The sequence below is a fragment of the Malaclemys terrapin genome, chromosome 13 (assembly GCF_027887155.1).
Source record: "Malaclemys terrapin pileata isolate rMalTer1 chromosome 13, rMalTer1.hap1, whole genome shotgun sequence".
NCBI classification, from domain to species: Eukaryota; Metazoa; Chordata; order Testudines; family Emydidae; genus Malaclemys; species Malaclemys terrapin.
Genome location: NC_071517.1, coordinates 43853902 through 43874511, shown reverse-complemented (window position 1 = coordinate 43874511; position 20610 = coordinate 43853902). Strand labels below are relative to the sequence as shown.

The following is a 20610-nucleotide window of genomic DNA, read 5'->3' as shown; positions in this document are numbered from 1 at the left end:
CTCCAGAAGCAGGGCTCTATCCCAGGAGTGGGGGGGGGGCGAGGTTCTGTGGCCTGCAATGAGCAGGAGGTCAGACTGGATGGTCATAATGGGCCCTTCTGGCCTAAAAGTCTATGAGTTTAATTAAACCCTTGCTCAGAGCCCACTGCCAAGTTCAGGGCCCACTGGGAGCTACACGTACACCACAAAGAGACAGTCCCTGCCTCAAACTGCTTCCAAGCTGGCTAAGGCCTGCTCCACGCAGATTTCGTACAGGTCTAATTAGGCTCACAAACGTTCGATTTTTATCAGTAAATGTCGGTAAAAGTCGATCCCACCGTATATACACACACACATGGATGGAAAAAATATTTCCATCGAGCTTTGCGGATAGGCTAAGTAAGACAAATGCGGCTCGAGAACGTATGCAGGCTGTTTATTCTGTCAGCATCCCATACGTAAAATTTACAATTTGTGTTTAACAGTCAGAGAAAGATTTAACTTCTTGAATCTTAACGTCTACTGTCACTAATGATTGTCAGGCCCCCTCATTGGCTGAGCCCTCCCCCGCCCCCCAACTTCCCAGAAATATGACATTTAAATGGACACAAATAGAAAAAAAGCTTAAAACTAAACCGACGTTATGCATGGAAATTACAACCATTGAATGCGGCCAAGCTTTGCTATAGCTACTGGGTTAAGGAGTGAGACTCTTTTGATCTATAAGGTTATACGGCTATTGCAGCCATCATGCCCTTCACAGCTTGTGTAGGTTGGGCCCCAGCGACACCTTGCATTCCTCCAGTCCCCACAAACAGAGGCAAATTAAGTATCAGGGGGTAGCTGTGTTAGTCTGTATCTACAAAAACAACAAGGAGTCTGGTGGCACCTTAAAGACTAACAGATTTATTTGGGCATAAGCTTTCGTGGGTAAAAACCTCACTTCTTCAGATGCATAGAGTGAAAGTTACAGATGCAGGCATTATATACTGACACATGGAGAGCAGGGAGTTACTTCGGCTCCTGACTTGCGAAGTAACTCCCTGCTCTCCATGTGTCAGTATATAATGCCTGCATCTGTAACTTTCACTCTATGCATCTGAAGAAGTGAGGTTTTTACCCACGAAAGCTTATGCCCAAATAAATCTGTTAGTCTTTAAGGTGCCACCAGACTCCTTGTTGTTTTTAGAGGCAAATTAGGGATTAGTGGGGCTGTTGGGGCCCCTCCCCACCCCTTCTGCCTGCAGTGCCCTTCACTCCCCTCAGCGCTCCTGCCAGGGAGTGGGGTCAGGGTGCGGGGGCTTCCTGAGTGTATGTCCACAGTGCAGCGGCGAGCGAGCCTCCCAGCCCGGGTGCGCAGACAAACATGCTAAAAACAGCCGTATCTTTGCTGCAGCGCCAGCCCCAGCCGCAACATCTACAGAGCTATTTTTAGCACGAGTCCGTGGACCCTCTTCTGGGCCGCTTGCTCCCAGATGCCGTGTAGACACACCCAGTACGTCCGCCGTGACTTGCTCGTCCTAAGGCGTATGAGCTTGGGACTCTCATCTAATCATTTTGCCCCCGTACCTCTCAAAGCACGTCACAGAATTCAATGTCATTACCCCATTTTATAGGTGGGGAAACTGAGGCACTGCACAAGAAAGGGATTTGCTCCAGGTCACATGTGGCCAAGTCAGGAATAGAATACAACTTTCCTGTTTTCCTCTCTACCCAGTGGGCTAACATTAATCCCCCCCACCCCTCTTGTACTCTGCTCCCAGCAGTGCTAAGGAACAAAGGGACTAGATCAAGGACTCAAATTCCCTTATTTTGCCAACTGTTGCTCCGCATCAGCTTAGAGAAAGAGGGCAGCGTCTCTATATAAAGCCCTTCGAATTCATCCTCATGGGGCAGGAGCGCTCTCCTGGGCACTGACGTTCTCATTTGCCTCACACCACGACAGCGTCTTTCTGGCAAATCCACTTGAATTCGGCGCTGCAGGTTTCCGAGTTGATTCGGTTCCCCTTTACCACCCCACAGCTGTTGGAGGCAACAGGGCCCGAGACCAGGAACCTGCAGAGTGAAGGAGAAAGGTGGTGATAGATGGATTAGAGAGACCCTCCTCTTGCAGTGATGGGATGCTGGGATGGGGGCCTTGATGACAGTGTAACCCAGGGCTGAGTGCCTCTACTAATCGCATGGGATGGCTCCTTAGCTCAAGCGGTAGCAGCTCTTGCTTTTAGCTCCGGAGGTCCCCAGTTCAGTCCCCAGGCTGTCAGCCATCACAGCAAAACCTCCCAGGACATGAACTGAGCTAGGGTGTCTCGGCATCCGTCTTCCCCCATTCTGATAACCACTCCCCATTATTCAGGCCCCACAAGTCTCCGGGGAGATCCTGGCCCCCCTTGAAGTCACTGGGAGCTTTGCCAGGATCATTACACCTCTGCTCTCTTCTTGTGGCCGATTCCTCTCTCGCTCACTGCCGATTTAACACCACCAACGCCCAGATCCACAAAGGTATTTCAGCTCCTAACTCCCATTGAATTCAATGAAAGTTTGAGCTCCTTTCGTTGATCATTATAAAGCTTCTCTAGCCCATAGTATTAGTTTATTGCTCATTTCTTATATGGTTATTATCAACTAGCAGGTTACGTCGTATATAATCATTGTATGCTCAATAGAGTTAAGTGGTAGGATAATAGAAGTATAAGAATGATTAGTAGCCGGAAGAGTTAATTATGTATTCGATATCTAAGTAACGAGGTCTGAAACACAAGGCTGCAGGCTGAGGCCTGCAAGATTTTAGCTTAACTGTTAGAGCTAAGAAATACTGACATAAACAAGTGACCGAAGAATAACCCGATGCCCTAAGATTATGGGAAAAGAGGTACCAAGTGGTGATATTGTGAAAATCTAGCCAGAAGATTAATTTTAAATCATAAAAATGCTGTAAAGGCGCATCTGTTTCCAACATGTGCCTTCATCACAGGACACAGGTTGTGTATTAATGCTAATGAGAATAAAGAGAACCTACACGACCTATAGAAATCAGGGTACTGTAAGTTTCTAGGGGACATCAGACCAATAAGGAAAAAGAGGGCTGACACTATATGCATGGACATGCGCAGAATGTAGGTATAGATTGAATAAGGAGGAGCGGGAAAATTGAGCTCCCTATGGGAAACTCCAGCAGGAACCATCGCTCTATTCATGGGCAATCCATGCGAGACCCATCAGACCCTAACACTACTGTTAAGGTTGTGAGTATATTTGTAACTTGTGCATATGTCTGTGTAGGATTTCTATATGCAGGGGTATTCATAACCTTAATAAAACTTGTAAAACAGATAGACTTTGTACTGGTAAATGTCTGTGTGGTCACTACCCTTAGTCTTTGTTCATTCCTAGAGACTCTAAATCTGTAGCAAGTAGCAGAGGTGACTTTCACGCCGTTGAAACTGTAGAGACCACATCGGAACGCACAGTGGTGTAACACCACATTACAAAACTCACTTGAAATAGCGGTGTAGCCTTTTATTTGATCTCTTTAGCTAAGCAAAGAAAAGGTGAAGAGGGAACAAATGTTTAATAACGGGCTCTTCAATCTAGCAGAGGAAGGTCTAACACAACCCAGTGGCTTGAAATTGAAGAGAGACAAATTTAAACTGGAAATAAGGCATAAATTTGTTAACAGTGAGAGTAATTAACCACTGGTAGAATAACCCAAGGTTCTTGGTGGATTCTCCATCTCTGACCATTTTTAAATTGAGTGGATGTGTTTCTAAAATATCTGCTCTGGGGTTTATTTTGGGGGCAGTTCTGTGGCCTGTGTTTATATAGCAGGTCAGATTATATGATCACACTGGTCCCTTCTGGCCTTGGAATCTATGAAGATGGGGAAACTGAGGCCCAATGGGATGACGATTCCTAATCCTCTCCTTGTTTTATTATCAGAACATGCTGGGACTAGAACCCAGATGGTCTAATCCAAGGCCCTGGAATCAGAAGGAGCCAAAGGAGAAACAAAGCCCTGATTTATAGCCTAGTTGCAGAGCAGATGGTTGCATTAAGAACATTTGAATCGCAGCGATGTCCAAGTCACCCATGAAACCTGAGCCCCTGCTGGGATGCTAGGAGGGATTCCTGTCCAAACACGCACAGCCCTGCACTTCAGCTCTTTGGAATCTGAGCCCAAATGTGCAAAACTTCAGAATGAGCAAATCATAGAACCATAGGACTGGAAGGGACCTCGAGAGGTCATCTAGTCCAGTCCCCTGCACTCATGGCAGGACTAAGTATTATCTAGACCATCCCTGACAGGTGTTTGTCTGACCTACTCTTAAAAACCTTCAATGACAAAGTCTCCGCAACCTCCCTAGGCAATTTATTCCAGTGCTTAACCACCCTGACAGTTAGGAAGTTTTTCCTAATGTCCAACCTAAACGTCCCTTGCTGCAATTTAAGCCCACTGCTTCTTGTCCTGTCCTCAGAGGTAAAGGAGAACAATTGTTCTCCGTCCTCCTTGTAACAACTGTTTTCAAGTATATAAAAGATTATCATGTCCTTTCTCAGTCTTCTATTCTCCAGACTAAACAAACCCAATATTTTCAATCCTCCCTCATAGATCATGTTTTCTAGACCTTTCATGATGCTCTTCTCTGGACTTTCTCCAATTTGTCCACATCTTTCCTGAAATGTGGCACCCAGAACTGGACACAATACTCCAGTTGAGGTCTAATTGGCACGGAGTAGAGCGGAAGAATGACTTCTCATGACTAACTTACAACAATCCTGCTAATACATCCCAGAAGGATGTTCTCTTTTTTTGCAACAGCGTTACACTGTTGACTCATATTTAGCTTGTGATCGACTATGACCCCCAACATCCCTTTCCGCAGCACTTCTTCCTAGGCAGTCATTTCCCATTTTGTATGTGTGCAACTGATCGTTCCTTCCTAACAAATCTACAAATATGGAGGAAAAATATAACAGTGAATCTGCAGGCAACACTCACAGCGTTTGATTTAAAGGGGAGCCGTCCACCCAGGTCCAGTTCCCAGTGTGGGACGTGATGTTCAGGCCGATCCAGACGTGGCTTGTGCCTTCTGTGATCATGTTTATGAAATCCTGGGGAGTGTAAAGCAAGCAGCTGGGTGACTCTCACACAGTCTTACACCCCCTGCATATACAGTGACCCCCCCCCCCCCCGCCGCCGCCACTCCCATCTCACCAGGAGATCTATCAGAGACCCAAAACATGCAAGGAAAATGGATTCTGACCCAATGGGGCCAGCACACTGCATGATACCCTCTCACTGGAGAGCTTCAGTGGTATTGAAGAATAGACCCGTTTCCCTGAGGGCTTGTCTTCACTACCCGCCCAGACTGGCGGGTAGAAATCGATCTCTCGGGGATCGATTTATTGCGTCTTGTCGGGATGCGATAATCGATCCCCGAATCGACGCGCGTACTCCACCAGCCCAGATAGGAGTAAGCGCCGTCGACCGGGGAGCCGTGGCAGTCGATTTGCCGCTGTCCTCACAGCGGGGTAAGTCGGATCAGATACGTCGAATTCAGCTACGCTATTCCCGTAGCTGAATTTGCGTATCTGAAATTGATCCCTTCCCCCCTCCCCCCCGTAGTGTAGACGTAGCCTCAGAGTTGCTGAGTGGTAAAGGAGTAAAAAACTGGTAGAGCTACAGTGATTCACACCAGCTGGAGAACTGGCCTTGTGTATTTCACTTTACCATGTCCTCTTGGTCCCGGATCACAAGCATTTGTGAATTCCTCGATTCACAGTCTTTCTGGCTCTCGTTCCACATCGGACTCCTTTTAGAATCCCAGTAGCACTTTCCGTTGTGCGTCTGCCAGTCCTTGGGGCAGAGTTTGCACCCGGTGCCCCCTGGAAAAAGAAACAGAGACGTTCGTGAACTCACATAAAGCCAATATTTTTTTTTCAAGCTATTCAAAAGCCCTAGCCCTCAGTGGGCACTAGGGGCCAGATTCCCAGCTGGTGTAGGTCAGCATGGAGCACATCAATTTACACCAGCTCAGGATCTGGCCCTAGAGCAACCCTAGTCAAAAATATCCATCCGATTTTGTCATAGTGGAGGGGATGGATTTATTTTCCCCTCTTTTCTCATGACTCAGAAAGAGCTCAAGGGATTTCACTCAAACTCCCCCCCCCCCGCATATGATATAATAAATGTTTGTCACAGACCAAGCAAAGGAAGTTTGACCCTGGAAGTTGAATCTCAGAGCATTTGCTGGCTCTAATTACGGTGCTGGGTGCTCTGTAGAGTGAGAACTACCCCATGTGACCACTAGAGGTCACTGCTGCCATTAACACCGGTGAGTACTGGGGGGTCTGGGTATGTCGCAGGTCTCTGCTGAATATAGGATTGTTATTGAATTGGTTAGTTGTATTGCAGGAGCCCATGCTGGGCACTAAACAAACACGGCACAAGAAGAAAGTCCCCACCCCCAAAGGGTATTTTTGTTATCTGCATTTTAGTAACACCTAAAGGCCACGCTGCCTTTACTTCGGGGAACTTGACTTCTACTCAAGAGATCTGGGGTCTTTCCCAGTTCTGCCACTGAGCTGCTTGGTGACCTTGGGCAAGTCACTTCTGGTTCCTCTCCTGCCCTTTGTTTAGGTTGCAAACTCTGCCAGGCAGGGAGTGTCTCTCATTGTGTGTCTGTGCAGTGCCCGGCAAAACAGGGCCTGATCTCAGCAGGGCCAGGGATTGTTTGGGCCTCCATGTGCTACTCTAATGGACATAGTGACAGACAGTCTCTATCCCAAAAGCTCAGTCTAAATAGAGAAAACATCCAAAGGAAGGATCATTATCCCTATTGTACAGATGGGGAAACTGAGACCCGAGAGATGCAGTGATTTGCCCAGGCTCGGACAGGGAGTCTAGGACAGAGCCAGGTGTTTTACCCAGGTCTCTTGTGTCCCATTCTGGCATGTGAGCAGTGAGCTTTTCCAGCAGATGTTGAATGTCCATAGTCATTCCACCTCCCGCTGGTTCCCAAGATTCCCCAGCTCGGGTGTTTCCCAGACTCTGAGCCCGACATGGAAATCAGTTCAAAGACAGCCTGAGCTGAGGTTACCTGCTGGGCCGTTCCCGGCTGGGTCACACAGACTCTGCTTGAGACGAGACACGAAGGCCGCCTGCCAAACGTCAAATTGTGCGCTGCAACTGGCCTGTCCGGCCTGGAAACCTTCCAAAAAGCATCAGTGCAGAGGGAGGTTAGGACACGGCGCGTAAGGAAGCTCTAAGGAGCTAGGTCACGTTCCGTAGCACAGAGGGCAGGGAAGAGAGAAGGGGAGTGAATTTGGACCCGGTTCCCCATTGTCCTGCACCTTGTGGTGTCATTTATACTAGTGCAGAATGCCACCATCTGCTCTGGTAGCAGAGGTAGTAAATACAATCCTATTGTCTGTGCCTTTTTTTAAATTATTCTTTTCAATTAAATACCAAACCCCCCCAGTTTTTCACTTCTGTTTCCCTTTCCCCTTCTTTTTCCCCCTCCTCCGTTTTCCCATTAAAAAGGGCTGATGGAAGGAAAAAAGGGGAAGGAATGGGGAAAATAATTTCAAATGTTAGTTAAAAACCCCAGTAAATTTTTAAAATGTTTAGCGAAAGCCTTTGCAAAACAAAAAAATGTTCAATTAAAAAAAAAATTGGACAAAAAAAAAAAAAGCAAGCTGGTGCATTTAGTAACATTTTGCACTTGTTTTTCCACTGGGGTGAATGGCTGATAGGCAGCAGGGAACCAGACCCATGGAGACACATTTCAGTGGGCTAAACCCCACTTCATCAGATGTGTGGAGTCAGACTCATGGAGGTGAGCTGGTCTGGAGAACATGGTGGAAACTGGGCCCCATTCATTCCCCCACTGGAGAAGATGAACCATAGTTGGTGGGAGAGTCGAAGAAAATTGCCACTGCAGACAATTCTCATTTACCCTGTTCCTGCACTTGCAATAGGCACTGAGGTAAAAGGGTTACAGACATAAGAGCTGCCTTATTGAGTCAGACCAATGACCCATCTAGCCCAGTATCCTGTCTCTGACAGTGGAGGACAGGTGGGGTCCCAGAGGAAGTGTGAAAGGTAGAGCTGTGGGTTAAACACCCCCAGGGTCTGGAGGAAGCCAGCGCCTGTGCTAGATACTTACCCCAGACACTCTGAGCAATCACAGCCGACACCAGAAGGACACACACAGCCCCTAAGATTCCCACAGCAACTTTATAACTGTCGAGACCGGGAGGAGAACCTGTAAAAATTCAAACATGGGGAAACCCTTTCAGTGAAGGATAAAAGTAGCCACGGAGGGATTTCCTGCTAAACCTACCAACCCAATTGTTGTACTAATCCTGGTGCATTCCCTGCAATTTCCACATCTAGTTTTGTTGGCCTCACTTGCAGGGTTAGTGCGACCACCTCAGTGTAAGATCTTTGGGGTAGGAGCTGAGTTGCACAATTAATAGAAGTAATACAGTAGCCTAGAAGGCCCAGCTGAGATCAGGGCCCCGTTGTGCCGGGCACTGCACAGGCACACAGCGAGAGACAGGCCCTGCCCAGAGGATCACCTACTATAATTAGACTAGACAAACAAAGGGGAAAAAGAGGCACAGAGACTTGCCCTACCTCACAAGCAGGGACCTAACCCAGGTTCCCTGGCCTTTACCCTACCCAGTACCCCATGGCATGCCAGAGAGATATATTGCTATTTCAGGCCTGGCCAGCCAACACAGTTCTTAAGTTTTTTTCCAATTACTGTCACCAGAACCAGCAGACAATACAATTAAGCAGCCCACTGTTTAATCCCTCCTAGTCTCTCTGGGTAGGAGCGTAGGTGTTGTCACACTGGATCAGAGCATGGGTCCATCTTGTACAGTCTCCTGTCTCTGATAGGGACCAGTGCCAGATGCAGTCGAAGGTGGTATAAGAACCCCAGAGCTATAGCCACCAGTCTGGATGCCGAGAGCTCTGAGCTTACCCCGCTCCCTGACCAGTCTCCTTTACTGGTCTCTGTAGCGCTATTCTGAACAGATGCCACAATAATTTATACCATCGAAAGCGCTGTCAGAAAAACACTTGTTCACTCCCTCCTGGAGCTGTTGAAAAAATGTTGCAGCCATGTCAGAAAATTTGGATGAGTTTTTCCATGAGTGTTTATGAAATGGACTTAAAAAGGGCCAAACTGGAGTTTGAAAAGCAAAGAGCTACTGGTGTCAAATCAACAAGATTGTTTAAATAGAACAGAAGCAGAAACAATCTCTGCAAGAATAAGTTAGTCTGCTGGATAACCATGATTTTAAGGATGATAAGGACATTTCTGAGAAGCTAAATATCTTTGTTTGCATCAATCTTCACAACAAAAGGGTGTGGGAGTGAATTCCTATTCTAGCTCTGCTCTTTGCTGATAATAAAGTTGAGTTCCCATCAGAGGCTGAGAAACAAGAAGAGGAAATTGATCATTTTAAAAATGTCATAAAAATCACTCAGCTGTGGTTGAGAATGTTAACCCCCTTTTTAAAAAAAAAAAATGGCATTTTTCTGTTTTGAACCAAAGCCCTCCGTCCGACTCTGCTGACCTACTGAAATCAGGACTGAAAGAAAGAAATTTTGCAGAATAACTAATAGGCAAAAAACATTTTTTTCTCTTCACGTTTCTGATCACTTTTTTTAAACTGCAGGAGTTTGAAAAAAAAATCAAAATATTTTTGCAAAAAATTCCATGTTTGAAGAGGTGCAAAAAGGCCCTTTTTTCCCAAGGAAAACCTGTTTTTGCTGGGGCAGTTTCCTTTGGTTGTGCCCTCACTGAAACCTAAAGGGCAGACGCCATTACTGAGTGGACAGTGTAGGTTGGTTTATAGAGCAGTACCTTGGCTCCTGAGCTGAGATGGCTGGGTTGAGTTTATCCTCTTCGTCCGGGTCATGATAGCGTAACCATCATCATCCTCCATCTTCTGATGCCTGTGTCGGGTTTGGTTTCTAACAGAGGATTGGAGAATAAGAAGAGAAGCCTGTGGATTCCGGCTGGTCTCCACAAGCCTATAGAGGAAGTACTGGCTCCTCCCCAAGAATCAGGTGTGAAACCACAACATGCAGAAATGCTGGTGTCTGATGGACCCAGGCATGACAGTGGAGCCCGATGCTAAGGAGGTATGTGCAGGTGTCACATGGCCATATACCCGACCTCAGGGGTCAGATGTTCTTTGGGAATCTTGGGAGACAGACCAGTCCTCGCTTACAGACAGCCTCCCAACCTTAAGCAAATACTCACCAGCAACCGCACACCATACAACAAAAACACTAACCCAGGAACCTATCCTTGCAACAAAGCCCAATGCCAGCTCTGTCCACATATCTATTCAAGTGACACCATCATAGGACCTAACCACATCAGCCACACCATCAGGGGCTCGTTCACCTGCACATCTACCAACGTGATATATGCCATCATGTGCCAGCAATGCCCCTCTGCCATGTACATTGGCCAAACTGGACAGTCTCTACGCAAAAGAATAAATGGACACAAATCTGACATCAGGAATCATAACATTCAAAAACCAGTGGGAGAACACTTCAACCTCTCTAACCACACAGTGACAGTCTTGAAGGTGTCAGTTTTGCAACAAAAAAACTTCAAAAACAGACTCCAAAGAGAGGCTGCTGAACTCGAATTAATATGCAAATTAGACACAATTAACTTAGGCCTAAACAGAGACTGGGAATGGTTGGGTCATTACACTAATTGAATGTTTTCCCCCCATGTTAAGTTCTCCTCACACCTTCTATGGGTCATCTCGATTATCACTTCAAAGTTTTTCTTCTGCTGCTACTGATAGCTCATCTCAATTGATTGGCCTCTTACAGTTGGTATGTGTACTTCCACCTTTTCATGTTCTCTGTATGTATAAATATCTTCTGTCTGTGTGTTTCACTCTATGCATCCGAAGAAGTGAGCTGTAGCCCACGAAAGCTTATGCTGAAATAAATTTGTTAGTCTCTAAGCTGCCACAAGTACTCCTCTTCTCTTTGGGAATAGGCAGCGTAGCTCTGCTGAATTCAGTAGAGCTGTATACCAATTGACACGCGCTGGGGGTCTGCCCCATTGACTCCAACGGAGCTACAGACGATTCAGCCCAGCCAAGAATCTTGCCACATGGACTCCAGTGGAGCTATGGCCGATTGACACCTGCCTGGGATCTGGGCCTACTGACACCAATTGAGTGACAGCCGATTGATGCCAGCAGAGTTATGGGTGATTTATACCAGGTGGGGATCAGGTTCAGAGCAGTTTGTGGGGAGGAGACGTTGATAAGCACTAGCTGATAAGAACATATGAATGGCCATACTGGTTCAACCCAATGGTCCATCTAGCCTAGTACCCATCTCTGACAGTGGTCACTGTCAGATGCTTCAGAGGGAATGAACAGAACAGGGCAATTTATCGAGCGATCCATCTATCATCCTGTCCCTGCTTCTGGCAATCAGAGGCTAGGGACACCCAGACCATGGGCTTACGTCCTTGACTATCTTGGCTAATAGCCATTGATGGAGCCAGAGGTGAAAGTGGGCCGGTGCAGCACACAGCCGACTTTTGGCTCCCCGCTGTCGGCAGCACTATCAGACCCAACCGGCAGAGTGCCGATGAGGGGGAGAAAAAGGGGCAGCTGCCCCAGACCCCAGCTTTGGGGGCCCCTATGGAGCTGGGAGCAGGGGTTGAACCCACCCCTGCACTGACTAGCGGCGGTAGGAAGAGGAGCAACCCAGCCCCAGTCGCTTCCCGCCCCCGGCACGCACCGCCAGTGGCAGGCAGTAGAATGTCGCAGGTGGGAGCCGGCAGAGCAGAGGGGGCTGGGTCTGGGTCTCTCTGCTTTCCCCCCCCCACCCAATCAGTGGTAAGTCTTGGTGCCTACTTTCACTTCTGCTCTATTTCATTTTGAACCCTGTTGTACTTCCGGTCTCCACCACATCCCTGGCAATGGGTTGCACAGGTTGACTGTGCATTGTGTGAAGAAATACTTCCTTTTGTTTTAAATCTGCTGCCTATTCACTTCACCAGGTGACTCCTAGTTCTTGTATTATGGAAAGGGGTAAATAACGCTTCCTCAGTCAGTTATCCACACCAGTCATGATTTTATAGACCTCTATCATACTCCCCCCCCCCCCCCCACGTCATCTTTTTTTCCCCCCCAAGCTGAACCGCCCCACATCTTTTACCCTCTGCTCACACGGCAGGTGATTCACACTCTTGATCAGTTTGATCCTATCTGCATTACCACCCACTGCTCTAAACCACAGTGAGGGGCCACAGGGCAGCTGAGATGAAGCCAACTTCCTGCGGGTCAGCCTTTGCTGAGGTGTGGGAAGCCTGTTTTCCATCTGCTCACCTTCGAGCCAGCGCTGATTGGTCAACGTTCTCCTGGCGCTTCACGCTGGGCACAGCCCATCCTTCCTGTGTAAATAACAACCCATGGGAGAGGACAACACTGCAGCTTCCTGCCTGGCGTGGGGCCCACCCCATCTGTCTGCAGTGGGGTTTGCTCCCTTGCTTGGGGGGCTCGAACACTGGGGTCCACAGAGAGATGTGCTGATGTTGGCCGATCATTGGGCAGCCATGCACAGAACCTAGATACCCCAATCCACCAGTCCCAGGGTGGTCTGTCTCTCCTCTCCCCACCAGCTTCCTGGCAGCCCAGCTCCCCCAGAAAGGGGTGTAATAGAAACACACGACTGATCTGGGACCATCTCCATCCCCGCTGTGACCCCACTGAGGACAACAGCGTGGTGCAAAGGATTAACGCATCAACTGATCTTTAATTGGTTGATAGACTTGTGCCAGGGTAAGCACCCTAGGGGGCCGCGCCACTTTATTTACCTGCTGACGCGGCAGGTTCGGCCGATCGCGGCCCCCCCTCGCCGGGGTTCGCCGTCCTGGGCCAATGGGGGCGGCGGGAAGCGACGTGGGCGAGGGATGTGCTGGCCGTGGCTTCCCACCGCCCCCATTGGCGCGGGACAGCGAACCGCAGCCAGTGGGGGCCACGCTCGGCCGAACCTGCCCCTTCGGCAGGTAAATAAACTGGCCCGGCCCCCCAGGGTGCTTACCCTGGCGAGCCGCGTGCCGAACGTTGCCGACCCCTGCAAACCGAATTTGGTCCTGGTGTGAGCGAGTGAGACTCCCTATGGCGGGAATGCCAGCGGAGCAGGCTCATGCTAGGACAGACTTGAGCTTCTAGCGCTGGGGACGGGGGCATGAATTAAATGTAAGTCACTTTACACCCTGGTGGTAGGACTTGCTTTATAACAGCAGCCCGAGTACTTGGGGCTTCACCCTCACTTAACCAACTAAAAGCGCGTAATACTGACACCTAGTGGCCAGGAGACATTTGATCACATGCTGCTCAACAGCCATGAAAGCTACGTGGCTATAGGACACTGGCCCATCAAGGCTAGTTCAACATTGGACTAGCCTTGATGGGCCAGTGTCCACTTGCTAAATAAAAGAAAGGGGGCAGGGGGCTGACTGAACATAGGGGAGAGGTTTGCATTGGAGACCCCAGAGAGCTAGAGCCAATGCTCACTCCACAGAGCATTGGAGCTTCTGAAGAAGTCAGGAAGATTCACGATAGGTTAAAAAATAAATTAAAAAATAAAAATAAAAATGCTCAGACAGTTGTGATTGTATTGTGTGTATTGCAGTTGCACCAAGTCTTCAGCAGAGATCAGTGCCCCCCCTGTGCAAAGATAAATGAGACCCACTTCCTCTGCTGTATAGCTTATAGTCTAAACAGAAATCTTGTCACAGACAAAAGGGACAGGCACAGAGATAAATACAATAGTAAAAACAGATTAAAAAAAACAATCACATTTTCTTATGATCAAGGCTACAATTTTGGCACAGGTATTTTTATGAAAACTCCTGGACAGGACACGGGCAATAAATAATAATTCATGGATGCCCAAACCCTGCTGCCCGGGGTTGAATTATTGGGATCGACCAGAAGTTGTGGAGGGCTCATAAAAGAAAGAATCACAGCGTCTGTAAGCTCCATGTCAGATTCGTAGCCTTACTTATGATTATTAATATTACAAGGGAGCCTACAGCTCCAGTCAGGGCCCCATAGTGATCACACACACACACACACACACACACACACACACACAGTCCCTGCCCCAAAGTGCTTACAATCTACACAGAGGAGTGTCTCACTTTAAAGATGGGAAATTAAGGCACGGGAAAGAAGGCCAGATTTTCAGAGTAGCTCAGTTCCCAGTTAGGCAGCTGCATGAGCCTTCGGATTAACACCCCACTCTCAGTCTGAGCTCTTGAATCTTCGGCCCTGAGTGACTCACCCATAGACAGGGGGTTGGTGGAAGACCCAGGTGTCCCAACCCAGAGCCTCACATGGGGAGAAGTCACATCCAGGCTAGTGCAATGATCGCAGCTGTTCAACCCACACAGGAGGCGCCCGCACCTCGGCCATTCAACGCTATTAAAGTGCTGCCTCTCGGCTGCGTTGGGGCCGTCAGCTCAGTTCCCGGGGCTGTACCATCTCTCCATTCAGTGGGATCTCCTCACCAGCCTCTCTGTCTCGGGTTCCAGCCTCGTGCAGATGTGAGGCACGAGCCGGCACGCAAACGGGGGAGTCTGCCGAGTCGGAGATCCCTTCCTCTTCACCACCACGACGGGTTCCTGGTCCTTCTCTCACACGTTTCCAGCAGACATGAAGTGCAGCAACAGCGAACAAAGCAGCAATGAACTCCAACGATATCCACACACCATAGAGGCCTCCTGGCTCTGGAAAGAAAACCCAGGAGAAGAGTCAGTTTAGACACAACTGGATTAAGAGAAGAAGGGTGGCCCAGTGGTTAGAGCCCTCGACTAGGACTTGGGAGACAAGGATTCAATTCCCTACACTCCCCTTAAGTCCCTCTCTGGGCTTCAATTCCCCCTCTGTAGTGTGAATAGCACTGCACTATCGCAGGGGATGATGTGAGGTGCTCCAATATTAACATGACGAGGGCCAGATAAAGAACTTTAGAGTGAGCCTACCGAGAACAACAAGCTGGCAAGATCTGTGTTTGTACAGCACCTGACACCATGGGGTCCAGGCCATTCGTACAAGGCAAATAATACATGTTAATTAGAGTCATTCAGACTACAGCAAAGGTAACCCTGTGTTGCCATCTCTCATGATATTTGGTGCTTTCCTTAAAGGCGCAGCTCCCGGAGTCCTGTGATTAGAGGAGACTCCCCACTTTCATTTGGGTTTTCTCAGTGAAGGTTTCTAGCCTTCATGGCTATGGGTAAAGTTTGAAAAAACAGCCCCTAGATGTAGGTGCAAAATGGGGCAGAGGCTGATCATTGCAATCCCCCTGCCACCCCAGAGCGTGGCACCCTGACTCTCTCTATGACTCATGGGGGGGTCCCTAGAAAAGGGATTCACAGAAGCCAGCGTGCGAGGCAGGGGGCTGCTTAAGGTAGCCAGTATGAAATGCCGAGGAGAAGGCTGTGAATAGGCACCTCCCTCCACTTGCAATTCACAGCCGTGCATCTTCTCCTGGAGTTAAGTGCTTAAGCAGGGTCAGTCCGTTTTTTAGAAGAAAAAAAGATGGTGGTCCCTAGTGGTTAGAGCATCCGCCCAGGACTTTGGAGACGGAGATTCGAACCCATGGAGAGAAGCAGAGACTTGAGCCCCAGTCTCCCAATTCTCCGGAATGTGCTTTACCCACTGAGTGGGGGTCCCTCCTAGTGAAGTTGTTCCACTGGGGATAATTATTTACCTGGAGAGCCCCAAGAAATTTGCAGATATGAGCCAGCATGAGAAACAAGGAAACATCAATGTATAAAATTTGCAAGTTTGTCACCAGGGTAAAAAAACAAAAAAAACAAAAACAAAAAACAAAAACCACTCTCGCCACACAGCTCCTGGTGTTGTGATCTGGTGCACAGGGGTCACAGCACTGCTCAGCTATTGGGGTGGCTGGCACAAACCAGGCTGGGGGGCGGGCCCAGCCCTGTAGGACAGGCGCTGCTGTTGCCGGTGAGTGAAGGTGAAGGGGAGGCTCACTCTCCAATCCTTCTCTTGCCCAGCCTGACCTGGGCCTCACACCTCCCGCAGGGGCAGGACTTGACACCCCCCCCCCCCCCCCACCTTGTGGATAAAACAAAACCCCACACGATTGCCCGCAAATAAGACAAAAATATTAAAAAAATAAAAAAGAATTTCATGGGGTTCTAATTATCTGACAGCCTCCAGCTGTGGGTGATCGCTTGGATCAAGACATAAACACCCCAAGTTCTGGTTAAAAAACATGGTGATCAGGCACTAACCCAGCACTCCACACCCCACTGGGGAGGGCTCCTGTAAAGAGATTCAGGTCTTTAATACTTACCCCGCTCCGGAGAGCCGTTGGAAAGTGTCCCTCGGCTACTTCCCTCTCCAGTCAGATTGGCAGCCCCCTCTCTGGCAGACGAGGTCTCCGATACGGGACCTGCCTTAGATTCTGTGCCTGCAAGAGAGCACCATTAGATCAGCTGGTCTGACCACCTGTATAACCCAGGCCAGAGAACATCACCCAGTGATTCCTGTATCCAGCCCATAGGTGCCGAAGCTGTGGGTGCTCCAGGGCTGGGAGCACCCATGGGGGGAGGAGAAGAATGGTGGGTGCTGAGCACCCATTGGCAGCCCCCCTACCAGAACCTCCCCCTTCCCCCACTGCTGGCAGCCCTGCCAATCAGCACCACCCCCTCACAGCACCTCCTGCCCCGCCATGGATCAGCTGTTTTGCAGCGTCAGGAAGTGCTGGGAGGGACTGGGGAGGAGCAAGGACACAGCATGCTCATGAGCGGGGGCAGAACTGGGTGGGGAAGGGGTGGAGCGGGAAAAGGCAGGACAGGGGTGGAGTGGGGTTAGGAAGAAGCAGTACAGGGGTGGGACCTTGTGGGAAGGGGTGGAGTGGGAGCAGGGTTTGGGCAGAGCATTCCCCGGCAGATTAGAAACTCGGCACCTATGATCCAGCCCATATCTGGTGGTTGAGCTAGAGAAAAATTTTTTAAAGTCATCTAGTCTTGATTTAAAGAGATGAGGGTGCAATACACAGCATCTTGCAGGAACTGGTAATGCAATATCTAGGTTCTTATCTAGCCCCCCTCCCCCTCAACGTATTGGGCACTTCAGAAGCCTTTTAGAGTATTTATCCTCACAACATCCTCCCCCCCTCCCCCAGGGGAGGGAAGCACTGTTATCCCCTGTACCAGGGTAGTTTGCCCTTGAGCTGGAGGGCTGAGGGCTAAGCCAGCCCTGATCACAGGCCAAGTCCCACCCCAAGGGAATCTAGTGATTCAAAGTCAGCAGGAGGTTGTGGTTGAGAGAAAGCTGACCCTGCTAGTGAGCTAGGGAAGCCTAGAAATCAGGAGGCTTGTCGAGCTGGAATGGATGTAATACTGTGCGTGTGTTGTGGGACTGCTACATTCTGCGTTTGGACAAACTCCAGTGCCAGCCTGGTGAAGAGTGGATTAACAATTGTGGACAGAGAAAGTGATTGGAACCTGCCTGAGTTCTTAAAAGGGGTCCTGATCAAGGGGAAACAGAGGTAGGTTGGTGGTCACGTACTAAACCCCGGACAGAGACACACAGACTTAGCCCCAGATTCGTAGAGGTATTTAGGCATTACTGCACCATGCCTAACTGGTTTAGGAGCCTATGTGATTTTCAAAGGGGATTTAGGCACTTAGGAAAAAAGAATGGTGGCCAAAGCATGAAGGGGCATATAAAATATTTATCATATGTGGCACGTAAATACCTTGCCATGCCAGCTACCACAGTGCCATGCAAACACCTGTTCTCACTGTCAGGTGACATTGTAAATAAGAAGAAGGCAGCATTACCTCCCGTAAATGTAAACAAACTTGTTTCTTTCCGCGACTGGCTGAACGAGAAGTAGGACTGAATGGACTTGTAGGCTCTAACCTTTTATCTTGTTTTGTTTTTAAGTGCAGTGTAACCATCTACATTTGTAAGTTGCACTTTCACGATAAAGAAATCGCATTAGTTTGCATGAGGTAAACTGAAAACGTATTATTTCTTTTAGCATTTTACAGTTCAGATATTTGTAATAAGAGATACAGTGAGTACTGTACACTTTGTATTCTGTGTTATTGAAAATGTAGAAAAACATCCAGACATATTTAATACATTTCAATTGGTATTCTATTGTTTAACAGTGCGATTAAATTGAGTTAATCACATGAGTTAACTGTGATTAATTGACAGCCCTATTATACACCACGACTGCACATCTGATGGAGGGGGCAGAGGCTGTGAGAGAGGCTGAACCGGAGTCCCACAGGCCATACACCTCGAGGCAAGTCACCTGGGAAACTTACCAGGAACTGTCAGATTGATACGAGCCATGCAGGTTCCATGAAGGAAACTAAGAACTTGGTATTCCGCGGCCATCCATTTACTTGCGTTCTTCACAGTAACAAGCTGGTCTGATAGAGAGATCCGTCCCTTGAATGTGCTGTTGTAGTTCCGGATTTCTTTATTAATTAACGCCAGGATGGGGTCACAAGCAGAGTGATCGGAGGTGGCTGCGATGGCGGTTTGCATCTTACACAAAAGAGATGAATTCTCAGATATGTTAATTTTAATACACCCAGAGGAGCCTTCGGGCACAGACAGGTTATAGGGGGGCCAGGCTCCAGGTCCTAGAAGAGAAAGGTGTATTAGCATAGGCGTGCGCAGCATACTTCATTAGGGCGTGCACCCAGGGAATTTTTTTTTTTTTTTTTTTAAAAGGCGAACATCATAAAAGTTGGGGTGTGGGAGGGAGTGCGGTGTGCAGGAAGGGGCTCAGGGCAAGGGATTGAGGCAGAGAAGGGGTGTATGAGGGGGCTCAGGGAAGGGGGTTGGGGTGCAGGGTGCAGCAGGGGGCTCAGGGCAGGGGGTTTGGGGTGCAAGGTGCAGGCAGGGGGCTCAGGCACGGGTTTGGGGGGCAGGGGGCTCAGGCACGGGTTTGGGGGGCAGGGGGCTCAGGCACGGGTTTGGGGGGCAGGGGGCTCAGGCAGGGGGCTCAGGGCACCGCTCACCATGTCCCTGCGCAGCCCCGGGGGTGGAGGGGGGGGTCTGCACAGGGCTCTGCACGCTGCCCTTGCCACGCCTCCAGGTACCTCCCTCGAAGCTCCAATTGGCCGCGGTTCCCCATTCCCGGCCAATGGGAGCTGCGGAGGGCGGTGCCTGGAGCAACCCCACCCCCAGGGCCCAAGGGACGTGGTGGGGTGCCCCGGCCGCTTCTGAGAGGGCATTAGGGTGTGCCTGGGCACACCTCTGTGTATTAGCAACAAGTGGATCCTATATTGCTCCTGGGGAAGACGATGATTTCATCTGGAGAGGAAGCAGCAGCAGTCAGGCTGCAGCTCCGGAGTCAGGAGCAGCGCCAAAGCTGGGTATGGGCGGGGTAACTCAGGGCTGGGATAGCAGAAGATTGCAGGTGGGGATGGAGAGACACCAGAAGAGCTGGGGATGCAAGGGCAGCCCATGGCGTGGAGGGCAGAGGGCTGCAGGTTGGGACTGAGGGGCACTGGCAGAGCTGTGGGTCAGGATTGAGGGGCATCAGCAGAGCTCAGGGGAGGGGGGGGGAGCCCAGAGCTTGAATGAAGAAGTGGGGGCAGAAGGTCAGGACAGAGGGACAGCGGCTGCAGAGCAGGAGGGGGCGGAGCCTGGGGCTGGAACAGCAGAGCGAAGATGGGTCATCCCTCAGCCGGAGCCTCTGGGGGCCGTAGAAGGGGAGGACGGGTCTGCTGTGAGATGCGCCCTGCTACCGCTAGAGATCTGAGGCTGCAATCCCAATGGTAATTAAGGGCTAGTGCAGTGGCTCTCAAACCTTTGTACAGGTGTCCCCTTTCACACAGCAAACCTCTGAATGTGACCCCCCCTTATAAACTAAAAACACTTGTAAATATATTTAACACCATTATAAAGGCTGGAGGCAAAGCAGGGTTTGGGGTGGAGGCTGACAGCTCACGACCTCCCATGAAATAACCCCGCGACCCCCTGAGGGGTCCCGACCCCCAGTTTGAGAACTACTGGGCTAGAGTTTGCAGGGCTGGATTCTTGTCTCATTTCATCACCCAGCTAAGAACCACATCAGCACCCAGCACACTTCAGAGATCCCCAAAGCAACTCGGCTCTGAACAAAAATCTGGCTTTAAGTGTCCAGATTGGGGGGTGGGGCAAAAAGGCAAGGGTGAATATATGGTTAAGAGGCACCCCTCCCCCCATCTCCTGCCCTGCTACCCCAAGTTGGCCCATGAAAATCAATCGGTGCCTCGGATCCACACGCACCCCCACCATCAGCAATAAGCTAGCCCAGCCTGCCAATACAGATCATTTCCTGTAGTTTCCCCCATGTACAGACCCAGCTCCTTATTTTCCAGCCCTGCCTTCTCCCCATAGCAAAGGGGGGAAAGCCACAATCTCCCAGACCTTTAACTCCCTGTTACAACCCCCCGCAGCCATGCACCTCCACACACACCCCTCTCTACTTACTACCAGCAAGAGGGAGACCCCCCCCCCCCATCTACACCCTAGCTGCTACCCTGCAGCAGGAGGAAGGACCACTCT

The 20610-nt window shown here is 49.6% G+C and overlaps 1 protein-coding gene across 1 annotated transcript; it reads right to left on the bottom strand.

Moving 5' to 3' along the window:
* Positions 1–1883: 1883 nt before the first annotated feature.
* On the bottom strand, positions 1884–9939 carry LOC128848462 (killer cell lectin-like receptor subfamily F member 1). The gene is made up of 6 exons (XM_054048479.1): positions 9858–9939; positions 8145–8243; positions 7077–7187; positions 5708–5862; positions 4976–5088; positions 1884–2034 (listed from the first exon to the last, which is right to left on the bottom strand). The coding sequence occupies exons 1-6, from the start codon at positions 9937–9939 to the stop codon at positions 1911–1913; spliced, it is 684 nt and encodes a 227-aa protein (XP_053904454.1). The 3' UTR covers positions 1884–1910.
* Between the last annotated feature and the right edge of the window lie 10671 nt (positions 9940–20610).

Bases quoted from the DNA above. Each gene is read 5' to 3' on its own strand.
- LOC128848462 (XM_054048479.1), bottom strand. From the start codon at position 9,939: ATGGAGGATGATGATGGTTACGCTATCATGACCCGGACGAAGAGGATA. The intron at 7,188-8,144 runs GTAAGTATCTAG...GCTTTTTGGAAG, and splicing joins GATTGCTCAGAGTGTCTGGG to GTTTCCAGGCCGGACAGGCC. The intron at 5,863-7,076 runs GTAACCTCAGCT...TTCTTTTTCCAG, and splicing joins AGCCGGGAACGGCCCAGCAG to GGGGCACCGGGTGCAAACTC.